Genomic DNA, 18,137 nt, shown 5'->3' on the forward strand with positions numbered 1-18,137 from the left:
CTCCTGTGCAGGAGGGGACTCCATTACAAATCTGTTTTCAAGGCACCTGCATGTTTTCACTCTTGATTTTTGTGCAGCAGCAATTTGGGAATTATCATTTCTGTTTTACAGCACTGATCAGCTGCCAGCTCACAAGCCACACATCTGGTGTCACGAGAGGTAAGAAGCTGATTTACCAATTTATAGGAACAGAGACAGATCCTTTTGGGTGGGGTGTGTGTATGGCTGAGTGAATGGTCACTGCTTCACTGTATATTCTTAAATCCACTGTAGTGACAGTATAAGGTGGTGGGATGCTGGAAGGTTGGTATGGTTTTCAAGTGAATTATTGAATCATAGAACAGTCCAGGTTGTAAGGGATCTCATAAGGTCATCTGGTCCACCCTTTAAGGAGCTGTGTTTGAAGTCTCTGACTACTCATGGCAGGCCAGGAAACCCCCATGGGGACCTTCTTCACTTCTGCTTAACTCACCTAACAGGGAGCGAGGTGCACTGCCTTCCCATCACTGCTGTTGTAGCTGCGTAACTGAACTAAGAATACAGTAGGAAAACTGCAAAATTCAGCATTTTGTCTCAGAATATGCAATGTGATATTTTGTCTGAAATTTGCCATGGAGTCACTAAAGCAGTAAGAGCTGTAATATAACAAACCAAGCTCTGATTGTCACCTCTGTAAAAGGCAATGCTGTCCTTTGTTTCCTGCCCTGCTTGTTTTCTACTTCACAAGAAATGGAAGATGCAGCCTCCCTCCTCTGGAAGCCACTACCTGTTCCTCCAGAGACAAACAAAGAAATATCATGTTATGTTTTCTCATTTTAGTAAAATAAACACAAGATTAAATGTTGTGTCAATATCAGGTACCTAACTCAATACAGAAAGAGATATTTAAATCTTTTCCTAAGCTGCCCAGTGTTTGTTTTTGCTTTATTTTTTCCTCGGGGCAGAGGAAAGAAAAATATATTTCAGATAAATTAATTCAGGCTTTAAAATTCCTTATTTTTAAATACTTCATTACAGCTTTAAATCTTTGAATTTTGTTTTTCTCTAAAATTCTACTAATTTTTAAAAAACAAAAGAAAGTACTAGAAAAGGAGCTGTCTCAGTGTGGTTTGAACAGCACTAATCTTCTTTTAACAGTCATGTTGCAATTTATGCCTGGATTCAAGCAGTCAATAAAATTAGAGAAAATTGTATTATTAATACAATTATAAAAAAGTTCTAAATACTGAAACTGAGTCATTAAGAAGTTAGAGTTTTCAGAGTGCAGTTCAGACAGTGGAGTATGAGCATTCTGATCTTTGTAAAAAACTATCAATTGTGAGAAAAGAGCATTATAATATTTCCAAATTAATTTTAAGAGTGCTTAAGCAGTTGAAAGGATTTTTGAGGTTCTTAATTCCATAGTACAGTGACTAAATAGTTGAATTCTAAGTATCTATACATTATTTAAATGTGATTTCGGTAAAGGCCAAATAATCTCCCTAAATATAATTTTGACGTTTTCCAAAAATATTGAATTGCACCAATGCAAAAATTCTCAATTCCTTCCAAAAGGCTACAAGCTGTATTAATATAGTTTCTTTTTCTCCACAACTTCTCTTTTCTTCTCCTAACAAGCGCTTACTTTCTGGCAAATTTGAGTAACATATCTGCTCCTCCACAGTGTTCTCTGCAGACAAGCCCCTCCATAAAGTGCAGCCATGTCTACGGACGCTGAGATGGCCATCTTTGGGGAGGCGGCTCCTTACCTCCGAAAGTCAGAGAAGGAGAGAATTGCAGCCCAGAATAAACCTTTCGATGCCAAGACATCTGTTTTCGTGGTACATGCAAAGGAATCCTTTGTGAAAGGGACAATCACGAGCAGGGAATCGGGCAAAGTCACTGTCAAGACTGAAGGGGGAGAGGTGAGTCAAAAACAAGGCCGAAGGAAAACATATGATCCCCACTCTAGGTTCTTAGCTGACATGTGTATCCTTCTTCCTCTGACAGACCCTAACTGTGAAGGATGACCAGATCTTCTCCATGAACCCTCCGAAGTATGACAAAATCGAGGACATGGCCATGATGACCCACCTGCACGAACCCGCTGTGCTGTACAACCTCAAAGAGCGTTACGCAGCCTGGATGATCTACGTAAGTGGCAGCAGCAGCTTCCTCTGGGCAGCCTCAGGAGCTGCTGGGCCAGCCTCAGGGGAAGCCAACGTGCTGTGTGCCTTCCTTGCAGACCTACTCGGGTCTCTTCTGCGTCACTGTCAACCCCTACAAGTGGCTGCCGGTGTACAACCCCGAGGTGGTGTTGGCCTACCGAGGCAAGAAGCGCCAGGAGGCCCCTCCACACATCTTCTCCATCTCTGACAACGCCTATCAGTTCATGCTGACTGGTGAGTGGTTCTGTCTAGTCTCAGATGCATTGGACCATTAAATTCTTTTAAGGGATACCCCATCTCAGCAAAGTGAAGAGACTTTTTCAAAGTTTTCTTGGATCTGACACAGACATCTGTTGGAGTTTACTATCTTCATAGTGTTCTTTCTACTCTTTTAAATGAAAGATATTTCTGCACTCAGTGATGTGCTTTGCTTGTTTAAGTCAAGCTGACATCAGGCAAAACATTAGACTTACCTGGCTAGGTTTCATTCTTTCGCTATTTTTAATCGAGATTGAAGCACTGTGTTTCTGCCTTGTTCACAGATCGTGAGAACCAGTCCATCCTGATCACGTAGGTACCCCCCCTGCGCGGGTCCCTGTGGGGCTGCCCGGTGCCAGGGCCCCTCCTGCCTGACCACGCACCCTCTGCTTCTCTCTTGGCTTTGGCAGCGGAGAATCCGGGGCCGGGAAGACTGTGAACACCAAGCGTGTCATCCAGTACTTTGCAACAATTGCAGCCAGTGGAGACAAGAAAAAGGAAGAACAAACATCAGGCAAAATGCAGGTAAAGTAGTAGATACATGTTGGGATCAATGCTTTCCTTTGTTCTTGACATGATTTTTGGAAAGGATAACTAGCAATAATTATCACCCTGCAGGGAACGCTTGAGGATCAAATCATCAGCGCCAACCCACTGCTGGAGGCCTTTGGAAATGCCAAGACCGTGAGGAATGACAACTCCTCACGCTTTGTGAGTTGCTTAACAAAATAATTCCTGTGACATAGTAAACAGGAGTTATGTCAGTATTCTTTTCTGTTCAGCCATCATATTTTCACGAGTAGAACTGAATTTTCTTACCACAGCTTTGCCGCTTATCCTAAAGATCATTCTCCAGATTCCACAACACAAAAAATTGTTTTACAATAAAATGCAAATAATACTACATTATGTGGTGTTTCTCCTAGAACATACTGTAATGTTAAAAAAAAAGCTCTGTTTATTTTTACTTACATTTATACTAATTTTCTAAGATACAGACAAATTGTAGGAAAAAGGAGGTTAGGAGAGATGAAAGAAAAAGAAAGAAAGAAAGAGAGAGAGAAAGAAAGAGAAATTTTGTAATTGAATAATATATTTGCTGTATTTCAGATGTAATTAATCAGAAGTGGAGTTGTTTATTAGATCACAATTCAGAATTAAGCAGCTCTGCTTCTTAAATTGATCTTTCTGTATCATAAGGTAACTGCTCTCTGTGTGCAGGATATAGTTAGAATAATTTGTTGACTGAATTTCACACATTCCTTCTCATTTGTACACTCAGCATACTTAAAATACAGTTTTGCCACTGCTGATTATTTTCATGGTCAAAAATGAAAAAGATACCTTTGTGTTACTGGTGCAAATACAGAGATGTTAAGAAAATGTCTCTAAGTAGAAAACTTGTGCCAACGTCTTTATTTCAGATACACTTTCTATGTTGTAAATATTAAAACACTTTTATTCCTTTAAAGGGCAAATTCATCAGAATCCATTTTGGTGCCACAGGAAAACTGGCTTCTGCAGATATTGAAACATGTAAGACACTTCCCAGCAGTGCCCAATCCATCCATTCCCCTGTCCATACAACATCATCTATTCTGCCTTCCCTGTTTTCTTCCCATCTTCCCTTTTTTTTTTTCTTTTGCTGTTTCTTCTTGTTTCTAACTAAATTTTCCCTTCAGATCTGCTGGAGAAGTCCAGAGTCACTTTCCAGCTCAAGGCGGAAAGGAGCTACCACATCTTTTATCAGATCATGTCCAACAAGAAGCCGGAGCTAATTGGTAGGAAGAATTACTAACTTGGGAGAAGATTGCTGAGTATCTGCTCACACTATTACTTGGTTGACTAAACTAAGCCTACATGACCCATCTTCTTATTTTCAGACATGCTCCTCATCACCACGAACCCATATGACTACCAGTTTGTGAGTCAAGGCGAGATCACTGTCGCCAGCATTAACGACCAGGAGGAGCTGATGGCTACAGATGTAAGTAGCAATTCAGAGTATTGCAACTATTGGAATCTCCCAAACAAATGTTTTACTTTACTGTTCCTATTTCAGAGTGCCATTGATATCCTGGGCTTCAGTGCTGATGAGAAAACAGCCATCTACAAGCTGACAGGGGCTGTCATGCACTATGGGAACCTGAAGTTCAAGCAGAAGCAACGAGAGGAGCAGGCAGAGCCTGATGGCACAGAAGGTATCAGCAAAATCTTTGGCTGATCTGCTAGAAATAGAAGTGGCAGTAATAAATCAGTATTTGGAAGACGGAGTAGAAATGTGTTTAGGTGAGATGGTACATAGGTTTGAAACTGTCATCCAAAATGCACTCCTTCTTCAAATACTGCTCATCGTTATCTGCACTACCAACTGCATATATGTCCAAAAATCTCTCCTGAGCTACCATTCTGAATCAGCAAAACTTGCTCATATGCTGAGACCCACTGAGAAAGAAAAGATTTTTTGAAAAAAACTTGTTTCTGTTTGATACTTAAGTAAAATAAAGGCATTATGTTTAGTTATAGAACTTCTACTTCATAAATCACTTTCTAGGGCAAAATTACTAATGAATTCCTGGATTAATTTTTCATAAATACATTGTTTCTAGAAGTTTCTGTGAGGATTTTTAAAGACAAATATAGCCTTTAGATATAAAACATTCAATGCAAAGATGATTTTAATTGAATAATTATGTCATGGTTCCTCTGAGAGCCAGTAAGCAAATTGGGAAGGGTTCATCACTCAAACTGCTGCATGTCTTGCTAGCCTTAATTTTTCTATCTCCTTGTCCTTGTACTTAGTTGCTGACAAGGCTGCCTACCTGATGGGTCTGAACTCAGCAGACCTGCTCAAGGCTCTCTGCTACCCACGAGTCAAGGTGGGGAATGAATACGTGACCAAGGGCCAAACTGTGCAGCAGGTAACAACAACTACTTGCGGACTGGGAACCTCTGCCTTGAATCACTTACTATTTGCTCTGCATATTGTATTTCTTCTGCTCCATTCTCCTTTGGTTTAGGTATACAACTCAGTGGGTGCCCTGGCAAAGGCTGTCTATGAGAAGATGTTCCTGTGGATGGTTGTTCGCATCAACGAACAGCTGGACACGAAGCAGCCCAGGCAGTACTTCATTGGTGTCCTGGACATTGCTGGCTTTGAGATCTTTGATGTAAGGATTTCATGTTTGAGGGCTGCTCTTGAAGGGAAAGATGGTTATATCAGAGGACTTGCAAGTAATATTCCTCTGAAGGTTTAACATGCTAATCATTTGTGATTTTATGCAGAAAAACAACCAAGTCATTTTCTTTTCTAGCAGAAAACAAAATCCTTAAAAGCTCCATCAGTACAAGCACAGAGTCATGTTTGTGCAGAAACAGCAAATAGAATTTTTTATGTTGTAATGTTACAGCTGTTTGTGTTTAATGTTAAGGCTTAAATGACCCAAAATATTTTGGATAAATTTATAACAGAACTTCTGGAGCAGAGCTAGGACATGCACTGGCAAATATATAACATGTTAAAGATGTTCAAAATGTTTAAAGAACCAAGGAATTAAAAGGGTTTTCAGTTTGGAGACAAGAGCATGCACTCATCTTGTTTGCTGAATAAAAAAAATGCCAAAGTATTTTATTAATTTTAGGAAATTCACTAAAAAAATCTGCTTCTAAAAAAATTCCCTCATTTTCATTATGTAGGTATTTCTTTCTGAAGCTGCATATAGGTTCTGTTATGGTGTGGTCCTGGTAATACAGTTGTGTTTTAACTGGGGAGATTTATAAAGGGTGGAGGAGAATGATCAAGAATTTTGCATATTGATGAGAGTTGGTTGTTGTGGTTTTTTTTCCACTGAGCAGTTCAACAGCCTGGAGCAGCTGTGCATCAACTTCACCAATGAGAAACTGCAACAGTTCTTCAACCACCACATGTTCGTGCTGGAGCAGGAGGAGTACAAGAAGGAGGGGATTGAATGGACATTCATTGACTTTGGCATGGACCTGGCTGCCTGCATTGAGCTCATTGAGAAGGTATGTTTTTAATTCAAGGTCTCATTGTTTTAAATTTCCGATGGTTGTATTCTTGTATTCAGTTTTAATTGTAGAAATACATCTTGACCTGTACTACTGCTAATGATGCATTATAGATATTACAAAGTCCACTGAAAACTATAGAAGTAATTATCACACATTCTCTGCATGGAAGGTATCTCGTTTGCTTGGCTAAAGAATATTATCTTCAAAAACAGAGGGCAGTTCCTAAAGTAAATTGGAAACATTTTCTTCGGGTTCTGGAATAAAGTTATCTGGAAATGGATAACTGGTTATCCATAAAGTTATCTGTAATTGTTCTGTATGGTTCACAGCAAAGCAAGTACAGTGCCTGACCTCTGAGAGGAAGAAACAGAGATTTCTTGTAGTTCCTTATAATTTAGGGCACTGATTGAAAATTCAAAAACACAAGTAAATATGCCATGGACATATTTGTGAAAAACACTTTAAAATATATTCTTCCTGCTCATGAACTTTACCATGGTCTTTGGCATAGAAAACATTCCAAATCATGATGCCAAAGTGTAAATTAAGCAGGTGAATCTTTTAAACTCACTTTTTAGAAAGAAATTTTCTACACGGCGAAGTTTGTTTTTCAGCTTCCTGTCTTTTACTACATTCCCTTTGAGACAAAGCCATAATCATATATTCTACAGGCATTCTCTCTTTTTTATTGAACTATCTTCCAGCCCATGGGCATTTTCTCCATCCTGGAAGAGGAGTGCATGTTCCCCAAGGCAACTGACACCTCTTTCAAGAACAAGCTCTATGACCAGCACCTGGGCAAGTCCAACAATTTCCAGAAGCCCAAGCCTGCCAAAGGCAAGGCTGAGGCCCACTTCTCCCTGGTGCACTATGCTGGAACAGTGGACTACAACATCACTGGGTGGCTGGAGAAGAACAAGGACCCTCTGAATGAAACTGTCATTGGGCTGTACCAGAAATCATCTGTGAAGACCCTGGCTTTACTTTTTGCTTCTTATGGTGGAGGAGAAGCAGGTTATTTTTCTAACTTTTCTTTTTCAACAATTGGGATATGTAAAGATACAACAAAAAAGGTTATATGGTTATATTAAAAAACTTCTTTTTTTATTTTAAGAGGCTAGTGGTGGTGGTGGTGGTGGCAAGAAGGGAGGCAAGAAGAAGGGTTCTTCTTTCCAGACTGTCTCAGCTCTTTTCCGGGTAAAGTATGGATTCATTTCCTATTAAGTGACATAAACATAATGTCAAAACTGAGCTAAATACACTCAGGTTTGTATTCTGGCATTGGTTTTATAAAGAAGCTATACTAAGTATGAAGTGCATTTCATTGTGATTTTCTGTTCGAATTTAGGATTCAGTCTTCATTTCTTTTAATAGTTCACTCCCATTTTTTTTGGAAAAAGTTTTTTTCAGAATCTGTCATGTAACATGAATATAAATATTTATCCGAAAACATCTTGTGTTAAAATATTTGTAGAGTAGTGTTTTACTTCTTCCAAAATAAGGCAAAAAAATTAAACATTTTTTAAAATGAGAATATTTTTCAATAAAAAGTATATATAATGTTTCATTAAACCAGGACATCAAATTTGAAAGCTTCTTGTAAGATTTATTATATTAGTTCCTTGGCCTCTAGGTACAAAGTATGCAAAAGTAAATTTTCTTTCATCTAAACTACTGTGCGGACCCCACAGGAGAATCTGAACAAGCTGATGACAAATCTGCGGAGCACTCACCCCCACTTTGTGCGCTGCATCATCCCCAATGAGACTAAAACACCTGGTAAGAACCCCTAGCTGAAAGATCCTTGCTCTGATACACCCAGTCCCCTCTGCACTGCAATCTGTGCCCCTCATTTGTGCTGTGCATTGCCAGGTGCCATGGAGCACGAGCTGGTGCTGCACCAGCTGCGCTGTAATGGCGTGCTGGAAGGGATCAGGATCTGCAGGAAAGGGTTCCCCAGCAGAGTCCTCTATGCTGACTTCAAACAGAGGTGAGAGCTATGAAATGAAGAGATAAGTCACGTGTCCTCACCAACTGCGCTCCATCACACAACTGAGCTTTGCCAGGGTCTCTAAGTATGGAGAGATGAAATTCCAACTTCCTCAGCCTGATTCTGCTGCAAACACTGCTCTTGGCTTCAGTAAAGAGAACATTCTTATGACTGGACATTGTCTTCCTCCTATTTCCTCCAATTCCACAGATACAAGGTGCTTAATGCCAGTGCCATCCCTGAGGGACAGTTCATCGATAGCAAGAAGGCTTCTGAGAAGCTTCTTAGTTCAATCGATGTGGACCACACCCAGTACAAATTTGGACACACCAAGGTACAAACACCCCACCCCCCGCTTCACTGCATGCCTAGGCTTTGCTCTCTCTACCTGACAGTGATGTGCTGCAACATTGCCTCTCTCAAGGTGTTCTTCAAAGCTGGGCTGATAGGGATCCTAGAGGAGATGAGGGATGAGAAGCTGGCACAGCTTATCACCCGCACCCAGGCCAGGTGCAGGGGCTACCTGGCGAGGGTGGAGTACCAGAGAATGGTGGAGCGCAGGTACACCTTCCTCTTCTTCAGTTAAAGTCATTCTGCTCATGGAAAAGTGTTGACTTTTGTCAGACTGAGAATATTCATATTGTACATTTTAATTATGCCTCAGAGAGTCCATCTTCTGCATCCAGTACAACATTCGTGCATTCATGAATGTCAAACACTGGCCATGGATGAAGCTGTTCTTCAAGATCAAGCCCTTGCTGAAGAGTGCAGAGTCTGAGAAGGAGATGGCAAACATGAAGGAAGAATTTGAGAAAACGAAGGAAGAGCTTGCAAAGTCTGAGGCAAAGCGGAAGGAGCTGGAAGAGAAAATGGCCTCTCTAATGAAAGAGAAGAATGACCTACAGCTCCAAGTGCAGGCTGTAAGTAACATTTTTCTATACTTTTATAAGTAAATACGATTTAACACTCCTTTCCTAATACAGGACTCTCAAATTATATACTAAGCCTTTTAAAATACTTTAAGCCTAATCCCATGTAACTGAAGGCCACATTCTTTCTCCACTCAATCTTACTATTGCGAGCTGTAATTTAAAAAGGATGAGCTTTTAGTCTTCATACCTGCATGTGTCAGTGTGAGTTCATAAAACCATATAAGAGACATTATGTGAGATATAAAGCCTTATTGTAGTCACTGTAGTGTATCTAGTGGAGCAGAGACAGCAGCTTGATTCACCTACTAATCTGCCTTAACTTTCATCAAAATGAAGAGCTGATTACCATTTCTTATAGCAGATGTCACCTCAATTCCTGCACCTACTAATCCCAGAAATCCCAGAAAACACAGATACCCATTACAACTTACAACACAAGCATCATCTCCATATGTCTGTCTCCCATGTCTTTTGGCCTCCCAGAACCATAAAAAATATTTTGGCAATACTCTGGAGCTGAGATGTCTGTTTCAGGGAATGATGAATCTCATTCTATTGTCCACTGACACTATTGGCTGAGTATAAAGCTACAAAAGGGAGTTTCAAATATTTCCTCGGAGGAAGAGTTATTTACATATCTCAAGACTTCCACATAAATTTCAGTTTAGTATAGCAAGACACAACCACTTTCTAAAGAAGAAAAGGAAAACATCAGTTAAATCTAAGTGACTTTCTGACATACTCAAAATAAATAGGTTGAAATGAAATGCAGCTAAACAGACCTGTATTAAAGATGCAAAAGGTCCAACAAGAAAACTAACTAAAACCTTTTTCTAGATTTGTAGTTTACAAGGTAATTGCAGAGTGTATTTTTTCCCCGAAAGTAATTTGAAAGTCTTGCAATTTCACATAGGTTCCTTCAGGACTAAATAACATTTCCTGCATTTTCCCACCAGGAAGCTGATGCTTTGGCTGATGCAGAGGAAAGGTGTGACCAGCTCATCAAAACCAAAATCCAGCTGGAAGCCAAAGTCAAGGAAGTGACTGAAAGGGCTGAGGATGAAGAAGAAATTAATGCTGAGCTGACAGCCAAGAAGAGGAAGCTGGAGGATGAATGTTCAGAGCTGAAGAAAGATATTGATGACCTTGAGCTAACACTGGCCAAGGTGGAGAAGGAAAAACATGCCACTGAAAACAAGGTACACACATTGTCAGTCACATAAAGGGTCATGAAATTACAGACTCAAAGTCAACTTACCAAAAGACATGCTGACTTTGGAAAATCTTGAGCTGTGCGTCTCTGAGTATCCAAAAGATAAATGAAACATAAAACCAGTGAACATGTTTTCTTCCAAATTTTAAAGCATGCTTATATTTGTAGGTGAAAAACCTCACCGAGGAGATGGCAGCTCTGGATGAGACCATTGCCAAGCTGACAAAAGAGAAGAAAGCCCTCCAAGAGGCCCATCAGCAGACCCTGGATGACCTGCAGGCAGAGGAAGACAAAGTCAATACTCTGACCAAAGCCAAGACCAAGCTGGAACAGCAAGTAGATGATGTAAGCACACAGACATAGAGCAGGAACAGGACAGGTATGGAGTCCAACCTGGCTGGCAGAGCCCTGATGGTCTTGTTGTGTTCAGCTGGAAGGGTCCCTGGAGCAAGAGAAGAAACTGCGCATGGACCTGGAGAGAGCAAAGAGGAAACTGGAAGGAGACCTGAAGCTGGCCCAGGACAGCATCATGGATTTGGAGAATGATAAGCAGCAGCTGGATGAGAAACTGAAGAAGTAAGTGTGGCTCTGGGGCACCTGAGTGCTGGGCTGCAGCACTTGTCTCTTTTCTTTGAGCTCTAACACGGTTCACTTGGCCCAAAGGAAAGACTTTGAAATCAGCCAGATCCAGAGCAAGATCGAAGATGAACAAGCCCTGGGCATGCAATTTCAGAAGAAGATCAAGGAGCTGCAGGCAAGTCTCTGTTCCTTGCCCTGCCTTGCTCAGGCTCAGCTCAGGCAGGAGGAGGGCACGGCTGTGAAGGCTCCCTGCTGTTCTGCAGGCCCGCATTGAGGAGCTGGAGGAGGAAATTGAGGCAGAGCGAACCTCTCGCGCTAAAGCAGAGAAGCATCGCGCTGACCTGTCCAGGGAGCTGGAGGAGATCAGCGAGCGCCTGGAAGAAGCAGGAGGGGCCACAGCAGCTCAGGTGGAGATGAACAAGAAGCGTGAGGCAGAGTTCCAGAAGATGCGCCGTGACCTGGAAGAAGCCACGCTGCAGCACGAAGCCACGGCTGCCGCCCCGCGCAAGAAGCACGCGGACAGCACAGCTGAGCTGGGCGAGCAGATCGACAACCTGCAACGCGTGAAGCAGAAGCTGGAGAAGGAAAAAAGTGAGATGAAAATGGAGATTGATGACTTGGCCAGCAACATGGAGTCTGTCTCCAAAGCCAAGGTATGGAAAAATATGAAAAAAAAGGAATATAAATAATGCTGAAATATATCCGTTAAAATTATGGACAGATGACCATCTAACTCATGTCTTTGTATGGAACTTGTTTCGAACCTTCTATCTCCAAGGAACAGTCTATAACTTGCAAGTCTGTTCACTTTTTTCTGGTTAGGATGCTGCTGTTCATAATAAGAAGGCATCCAGATATAATCTTCTTTCATTCTCTGTGATCTCCACAGGCCAACTTGGAGAAGATGTGCCGCACACTGGAAGATCAGCTGAGTGAGATTAAAACCAAGGAAGAAGAGCATCAGCGCATGATCAATGACCTCAATGCTCAAAGAGCTCGTCTGCAGACAGAAGCAGGTTAGAGAGACTCCCATATGTTTTGGCATGACTCCTAAACCAGCTTGTTTAGGTCATAAATGAACAATTAGAACATCTTCTTAATTGTTTGCTTCCCTAGGTGAATTTTCACGCCAGGTAGATGAGAAAGATGCTCTGATTTCTCAGCTGTCAAGAGGAAAACAGGCTTTCACTCAACAGATTGAGGAACTGAAGAGGCATCTAGAGGAAGAAATTAAGGTTATTCCTGATTTCTTACCACTAGCCACTGACTACGCTTGTAGCTTTACACAGCCTAGTGGGGATAGGATCTACTTAGCATAAACCATCCTGGGGGATGGTTTTTGTTTCTGCAATAAGATTGATTAATGGATTTTGTCCCCAGTCTTACATCTGTTCTTCATTGCAAACATTCCTCCAGCAGTCATGTTTGTAGTGTGAGGTTAATTCACTGGAAGAGATTTCATGAGACATTACCACTCCTTGATGCAACCCCACTCTCCATCTAGGCCAAGAACGCCCTGGCCCACGCCCTGCAGTCCGCTCGCCATGACTGTGACTTGCTCCGGGAACAATATGAGGAAGAGCAGGAGGCCAAGGGGGAGCTGCAGCGAGCACTGTCCAAGGCCAACAGTGAAGTGGCCCAGTGGAGAACCAAATACGAGACGGACGCGATTCAGCGCACAGAGGAGCTCGAGGAGGCCAAGTACGTGGGGAAGCAGGGTGGGAAATGACTGGAGAAGACTGAAACTGGTCATGGAAAATTTGAATCTCTGAGAGTAGGTTAAGACAAGAGTGGAATGAAGGCAAAGATATAGATTTGTAAAAAAAGGAGAAAGAAGAAGGGAGAGAAAAAGTGGAGATAGGAAGGGAAAATATATGCTTTAGGACTAGAAGTGCTAAGACAGGCCTAATAGGTGATAGAACACAGCAAAGTATAGATCCTTACATATCTATGAAAAGTGCGCAGTTCAAAACCCTTAAAGTGATCAGCTGACCTCTCATGACAGTATAGAACTGACATCTTTCCAAGCTCTTATGTGCAACTGTGCTTGTCTCACAGGAAGAAGCTGGCCCAGCGCCTGCAGGACGCAGAGGAGCATGTTGAGGCTGTCAATGCCAAATGTGCCTCCCTGGAAAAGACAAAGCAGAGGCTGCAGAATGAAGTGGAGGACCTGATGATTGATGTGGAGAGATCCAATGCTGCCTGTGCTGCTCTGGATAAGAAGCAGAAGAACTTTGACAAGGTCTTTGGGCCTCCAGCACCAGCACTCCTGGCCAGAGCAGGGCCCCGTGATGGTCACAGCCGTACTGACTCCCTGTTTCTCTTCAGATCCTGGCAGAATGGAAGCAGAAGTATGAGGAAACGCAGGCTGAGCTGGAGGCCTCGCAGAAGGAGTCGCGCTCTCTGAGCACGGAGCTGTTCAAGATGAAGAATGCCTATGAGGAGTCCTTGGACCACCTGGAAACAATGAAGCGGGAGAACAAGAACTTGCAGCGTAAGTCCCTGGCCCTCTGCTCCTCCCTGGCCTTTCTCACTCTCAGCCATTACCACCATTGTTCATGGCTCTGGGCCTGCAGGTCTGCAGAGATGCCTGTCACCTTGGTGGGACAGGGCCCTTCCCATTCTGCCCTGTGCCTGACCATGCCACTGATCTTTGTTCTCACAGAGGAGATTTCCGACCTCACAGAGCAGATTGCAGAGGGAGGAAAGGCGATTCATGAGCTGGAGAAAGTGAAGAAGCAGATTGAGCAGGAGAAATCTGAAATCCAGGCTGCTCTGGAGGAAGCTGAGGTACATGACCACAACCACTGGCATCTGCAGTAAAAAATCGAGGAAATAGGGCTGAAAAGTCCTGGGTTCCCCTTTGTTCTGGCTGGGTAGAGCAGCTGAGATTTCTGAAAATATTTTTGATTTTATCAATGTGTCTGTCTATTTGTCCAGGCCTCCCTGGAACATGAGGAGGGAAAGATCCTGCGCCTGCAGCTTGAGCTCAACCAGGTGAAGGCTGAGATTGACAGGAAGATAGCAGAGAAAGATGAGGAGATTGATCAGATGAAGAGGAACCACCTCAGAATTGTGGAGTCCATGCAGAGCACCCTGGATGCTGAGATCAGGAGTAGGAATGAAGCCCTGAGGCTGAAGAAGAAGATGGAGGGAGACCTGAATGAAATGGAGATCCAGCTGAGCCATGCCAATCGCATGGCTGCAGGAAGAATCTGAGGAACACTCAGGCAGTACTCAAGGTATGTTACACTAAGAATGTGCACTTTGGGTTTTACTTTCTCCAATACTGGCTTTGCTGCAGTCCTCTAGATACATTCTAGTTCCTTAATAACTCTCCTTAACCTAAGAGCCCAGAACTGGATGCAATACTCAATGTGAGGCCACACAAAACAGGAATTGAGCTCCAGCTCTGCCTCAGCTTTCATAATACTATCCTCACACATCTTGGCAGCATCTCAATATACTTCCAAAGACATTTGCTGCTTGTTCTACCACCAATGCATTTCTTTTTCACACTTCAGTTTGACCTGAAGGTCCTTGATCAGCTATGCTGATCTCCTGCCTCTCTTGTCTAATTGCTTACACATGTGAATTGAGAGCTCCTGCACTCCAGAAAAAACATTCTTAACTTGGTTTTTTCTTCTTTATTCTTGAGAGGAGTTTCTCAAGGGGTTTCCATCCAGGAATTCCTTGATCAACTCAAGTCCACGCTTCTTAAATTCAGGGACTTGACCTTACTCTTGAGCGATCTCAGATGCTCATGAATCAACCTCCAATTGACTTTTCTAAGATACAGTGCATAGGCAGACAATGTCCTCATATAAATATATTCCTATAATCATATATATTATACTACCATAATAATTATTGGACTGGTGGCAAATGCCATTATGTGACAATGCTGTGTCCTTATAATTTCTCTCGATTCTTCACCTTATAATTTCTCTTTGGTCTCTACAGGACACCCAGATACACTTGGATGATGCTATCAGGACACAGGATGACCTGAAGGAGCAGGTGGCCATGGTGGAGCGCAGAGCAAACCTGCTGCAGGCTGAAGTTGAGGAGCTCCGGGCAGCCCTGGAGCAGACGGAGCGGTCGAGGAAAGTGGCTGAGCAGGAGCTTCTGGATGCAAGTGAGAGAGTTCAGCTCCTCCACACTCAGGTTAGATTCAAAATCTCATGGGCAATTTTCTTCCTTTATAGATTTTCTTCTGTGTAAATTCCTAAATCAACTCTTGTAATAAAGTAGTTTATTTGAACCAGAATTATTACACTTTTACAAAGAAATGGATTACGGCAAAATGAGTAGGATTGCATGAGCAGTCAGAAGAACTGCTTCAAATGTCAGTAATTCTCTGCTATCTAACTGTGTATGACCTGACAAGATACATCAGGAAGATATCAGATATTTATAAGATATTTGTCAGATATATATCTGATATCAGATATTTAGAGGATAACTTTACATTGAAACTGTAAATTTCTTAAGTAATTGTTCTCTTTTGGAAATAACTGCACATAATTTTATTGTTCAACAGAACACCAGCCTGATCAACACCAAGAAGAAGCTGGAAACGGACATTGCCCAGATCCAGAGTGAAATGGAGGATACCATCCAGGAAGCCCGCAATGCTGAGGAGAAGGCCAAGAAGGCCATCACAGATGTGAGTTGGGCGCTCCTAGAATTGCTGATGATGAATGTACTCTGCCCAAAATATCTCTAGCCCCAAAATGGCTTTGACCTTTTGCTCTGATCAGGCGGCCATGATGGCAGAAGAGCTGAAGAAGGAGCAGGACACCAGTGCCCACCTGGAGAGGATGAAGAAGAACCTGGACCAGACAGTGAAGGACGTGCAGCTTCGTCTGGATGAGGCCGAGCAGCTGGCACTGAAGGGAGGGAAGAAGCAGATCCAGAAGCTGGAGGCCAGGGTGGGTAGGACTGGGGCTGTGTCTGAGTGAGCGTGTCTGTCCTTGGAGAGACATTGCCAGGGCAGCTGCAGGGCTGGCCTTGTCCTTGCAGGTGCGGGAGCTGGAAGGGGAGGTTGATGCTGAGCAGAAGCGCAGCGCTGAAGCCGTGAAGGGTGTGCGCAAGTACGAGCGCAGGGTGAAGGAACTCACCTACCAGGTAAGGCAGCAGCTCTCCTGCTCTCACTGGGCTTTCTCACAGTGAGTCACATTTTGCCCACACCATCCCCATGGGGAATTGCTAACCTCATGTGATGCAGAACCAAGAATTGACTCTCCATTTGCCAAACATTTTAGTCTGAGGAAGACAGGAAGAATATCCTGAGGCTGCAGGATCTGGTGGACAAGCTACAAATGAAAGTGAAATCCTACAAGAGACAAGCTGAGGAGGCTGTAAGTATTGCTTGGTGAAAGCGCAAAGGCCACATTCCATTGTGACAGGACACACCTTGAGTGAGTCTGAATACCAGGAGAGGGGTATGAAAGAAACTCCTGAGACACAACCGTCTTGGCCGCGCTGCTTTGCTATTGTGTCATGGGGCCTTGGTGAGCTCTGGGCACCCTGCATTCAGGGACATTAATTAAGTGAAGTTCTGCAGCCTGTTTCACACAGCAGGCCCGAGTAAACAAACCCAGGGGCCACACCCAGTTACCAACAAGTTCCTGAATCTCTGCTACTAATCAGCAGCAGAAGGCTTCCTGGTCTTCCCAATCCAGTAAGTCGCACTGACAATTGGGCTGGAAGTAGTGTGACAGTAAGTACAGAAATGAAAAATTGAAGAGGTGAAATTGATTCTTACTTGTGAACAGTTCTGGTGAAGCTTGTCCCAGTAGGGTCTGAAAAGGGGAGTATGAGGAGCTCTGTGTGAGGCTGATGTGTGAGCAGTGGCAGGAGGCGAATGGAGATTTGCAGCCCCACAAGGCTGACTTGCAGTGGGAGTGAAACCCCTGCCCTGGGCTCCTCACCACTGACTCCCTCTCCCCACACAGGAGGAGCTGTCCAATGTCAACCTGTCCAAGTTCCGCAAGATCCAGCACGAGCTGGAGGAGGCCGAGGAGCGGGCTGACATTGCAGAGTCACAGGTCAACAAGCTCCGAGCCAAGAGCCGCGAGATTCATGGCAAGAAAATAGGAGAGGAAGAGTGAGGATGTCACGAGGCAGCAAAGTGACCTGAGGGCTGCACAAAATGTGAGCCCTCTGTCCTTCTTCAAGTGTTCGTAACCATGTCTATATGTAGAGAATAAAGAGCGTAGATTTTGTCGCATACACAGCAGAATCCGTGATTTTGGTCAATTCAGTTCTGCAGGTACACAAGTTTGGGGCATTTTCAAATGAAATATTTATTTCACTTTAAGCCTTGCATAACAGTGCAGTATTACTTATCCCATCTCCAGTATTTCTCCACTCTGTCTTCCTCCCATTACCAAGGTGGGAATAAGACTAATTTAATTTCCATACTGGGAGAGGATCAGGACAAAGGCAGGACAAGCACCTTTTCTGTGCTGGCATAGAAAAATTGGTTTTCCTTTTTGCATCGTGTTTCTACATGGGTACAGTACTCAGAGGTTCTCATTGATGGTCCCATTATCACTTGGGCAAGTGGTATTTAGAGGGAAGTTTCCCCAAGGGAAAACATCTGTAGTCCCAAAAGCATCTGTATGTCTCTGAGTCCTTATGGAGGAGCTTAGGCAAGGACTGATGTGTGCCTTAGAACAAGGTAAGTGAAGGCCAGTAACTCTAGAGAGTGGCTTGTTACTGAGGAAATTTAAAGATCATACAACCTTGTTAATAACTTCACAAATATGAGGTTAACAATAAGTTTCAAAGAAAAACAAATAATGTATTATTTGGATAAGAGGATATTGCAGTGCCTTACTTCCTCTGTGAGGCAGAATAGCCAATACTAATATGTTCCAGTTGTAAATTAAATTGAACTTAATGAACAGCTTGGTAGAAATGTGAACAAGAGGATAAACCCCAAGCAGTGTAACATGTAGAGCCACCAGAACAAGTGG

At 42.9% G+C, this 18,137-nt stretch overlaps 1 protein-coding gene across 1 annotated transcript in view; it reads left to right on the forward strand.

Moving 5' to 3' along the window:
- The window catches only part of LOC102037017 (myosin heavy chain, skeletal muscle, adult-like), a 17,532-nt gene extending 137 nt beyond the window's left edge, over nt 1-17,395 (forward strand). The window contains 40 exon segments of the mRNA XM_031064914.1: nt 112-159; nt 1,664-1,904; nt 1,990-2,133; nt 2,225-2,381; nt 2,690-2,717; nt 2,816-2,930; nt 3,024-3,116; nt 3,878-3,941; nt 4,088-4,186; nt 4,289-4,392; nt 4,468-4,606; nt 5,208-5,326; nt 5,426-5,575; nt 6,261-6,431; nt 7,142-7,451; nt 7,552-7,634; nt 8,129-8,216; nt 8,310-8,427; nt 8,638-8,761; nt 8,852-8,988; nt 9,092-9,347; nt 10,316-10,558; nt 10,741-10,917; nt 11,003-11,148; nt 11,236-11,326; nt 11,415-11,804; nt 12,041-12,167; nt 12,268-12,386; nt 12,656-12,852; nt 13,210-13,393; nt 13,480-13,645; nt 13,817-13,941; nt 14,092-14,356; nt 14,359-14,393; nt 15,115-15,318; nt 15,695-15,820; nt 15,915-16,085; nt 16,177-16,281; nt 16,419-16,514; nt 17,112-17,395. Coding sequence (XP_030920774.1) covers nt 1,701-1,904; nt 1,990-2,133; nt 2,225-2,381; nt 2,690-2,717; nt 2,816-2,930; nt 3,024-3,116; nt 3,878-3,941; nt 4,088-4,186; nt 4,289-4,392; nt 4,468-4,606; nt 5,208-5,326; nt 5,426-5,575; nt 6,261-6,431; nt 7,142-7,451; nt 7,552-7,634; nt 8,129-8,216; nt 8,310-8,427; nt 8,638-8,761; nt 8,852-8,988; nt 9,092-9,347; nt 10,316-10,558; nt 10,741-10,917; nt 11,003-11,148; nt 11,236-11,326; nt 11,415-11,804; nt 12,041-12,167; nt 12,268-12,386; nt 12,656-12,852; nt 13,210-13,393; nt 13,480-13,645; nt 13,817-13,941; nt 14,092-14,356; nt 14,359-14,393; nt 15,115-15,318; nt 15,695-15,820; nt 15,915-16,085; nt 16,177-16,281; nt 16,419-16,514; nt 17,112-17,267 — 5,826 coding nt within the window. The 5' untranslated portion in view covers nt 112-159; nt 1,664-1,700 and the 3' untranslated portion in view covers nt 17,268-17,395.
- The last annotated feature ends 742 nt before the right edge of the window (nt 17,396-18,137 follow it).

This window comes from Geospiza fortis, unplaced genomic scaffold, assembly GCF_000277835.1.
Source record: "Geospiza fortis unplaced genomic scaffold, GeoFor_1.0 scaffold503, whole genome shotgun sequence".
NCBI lineage: Eukaryota > Metazoa > Chordata > Aves > Passeriformes > Thraupidae > Geospiza > Geospiza fortis.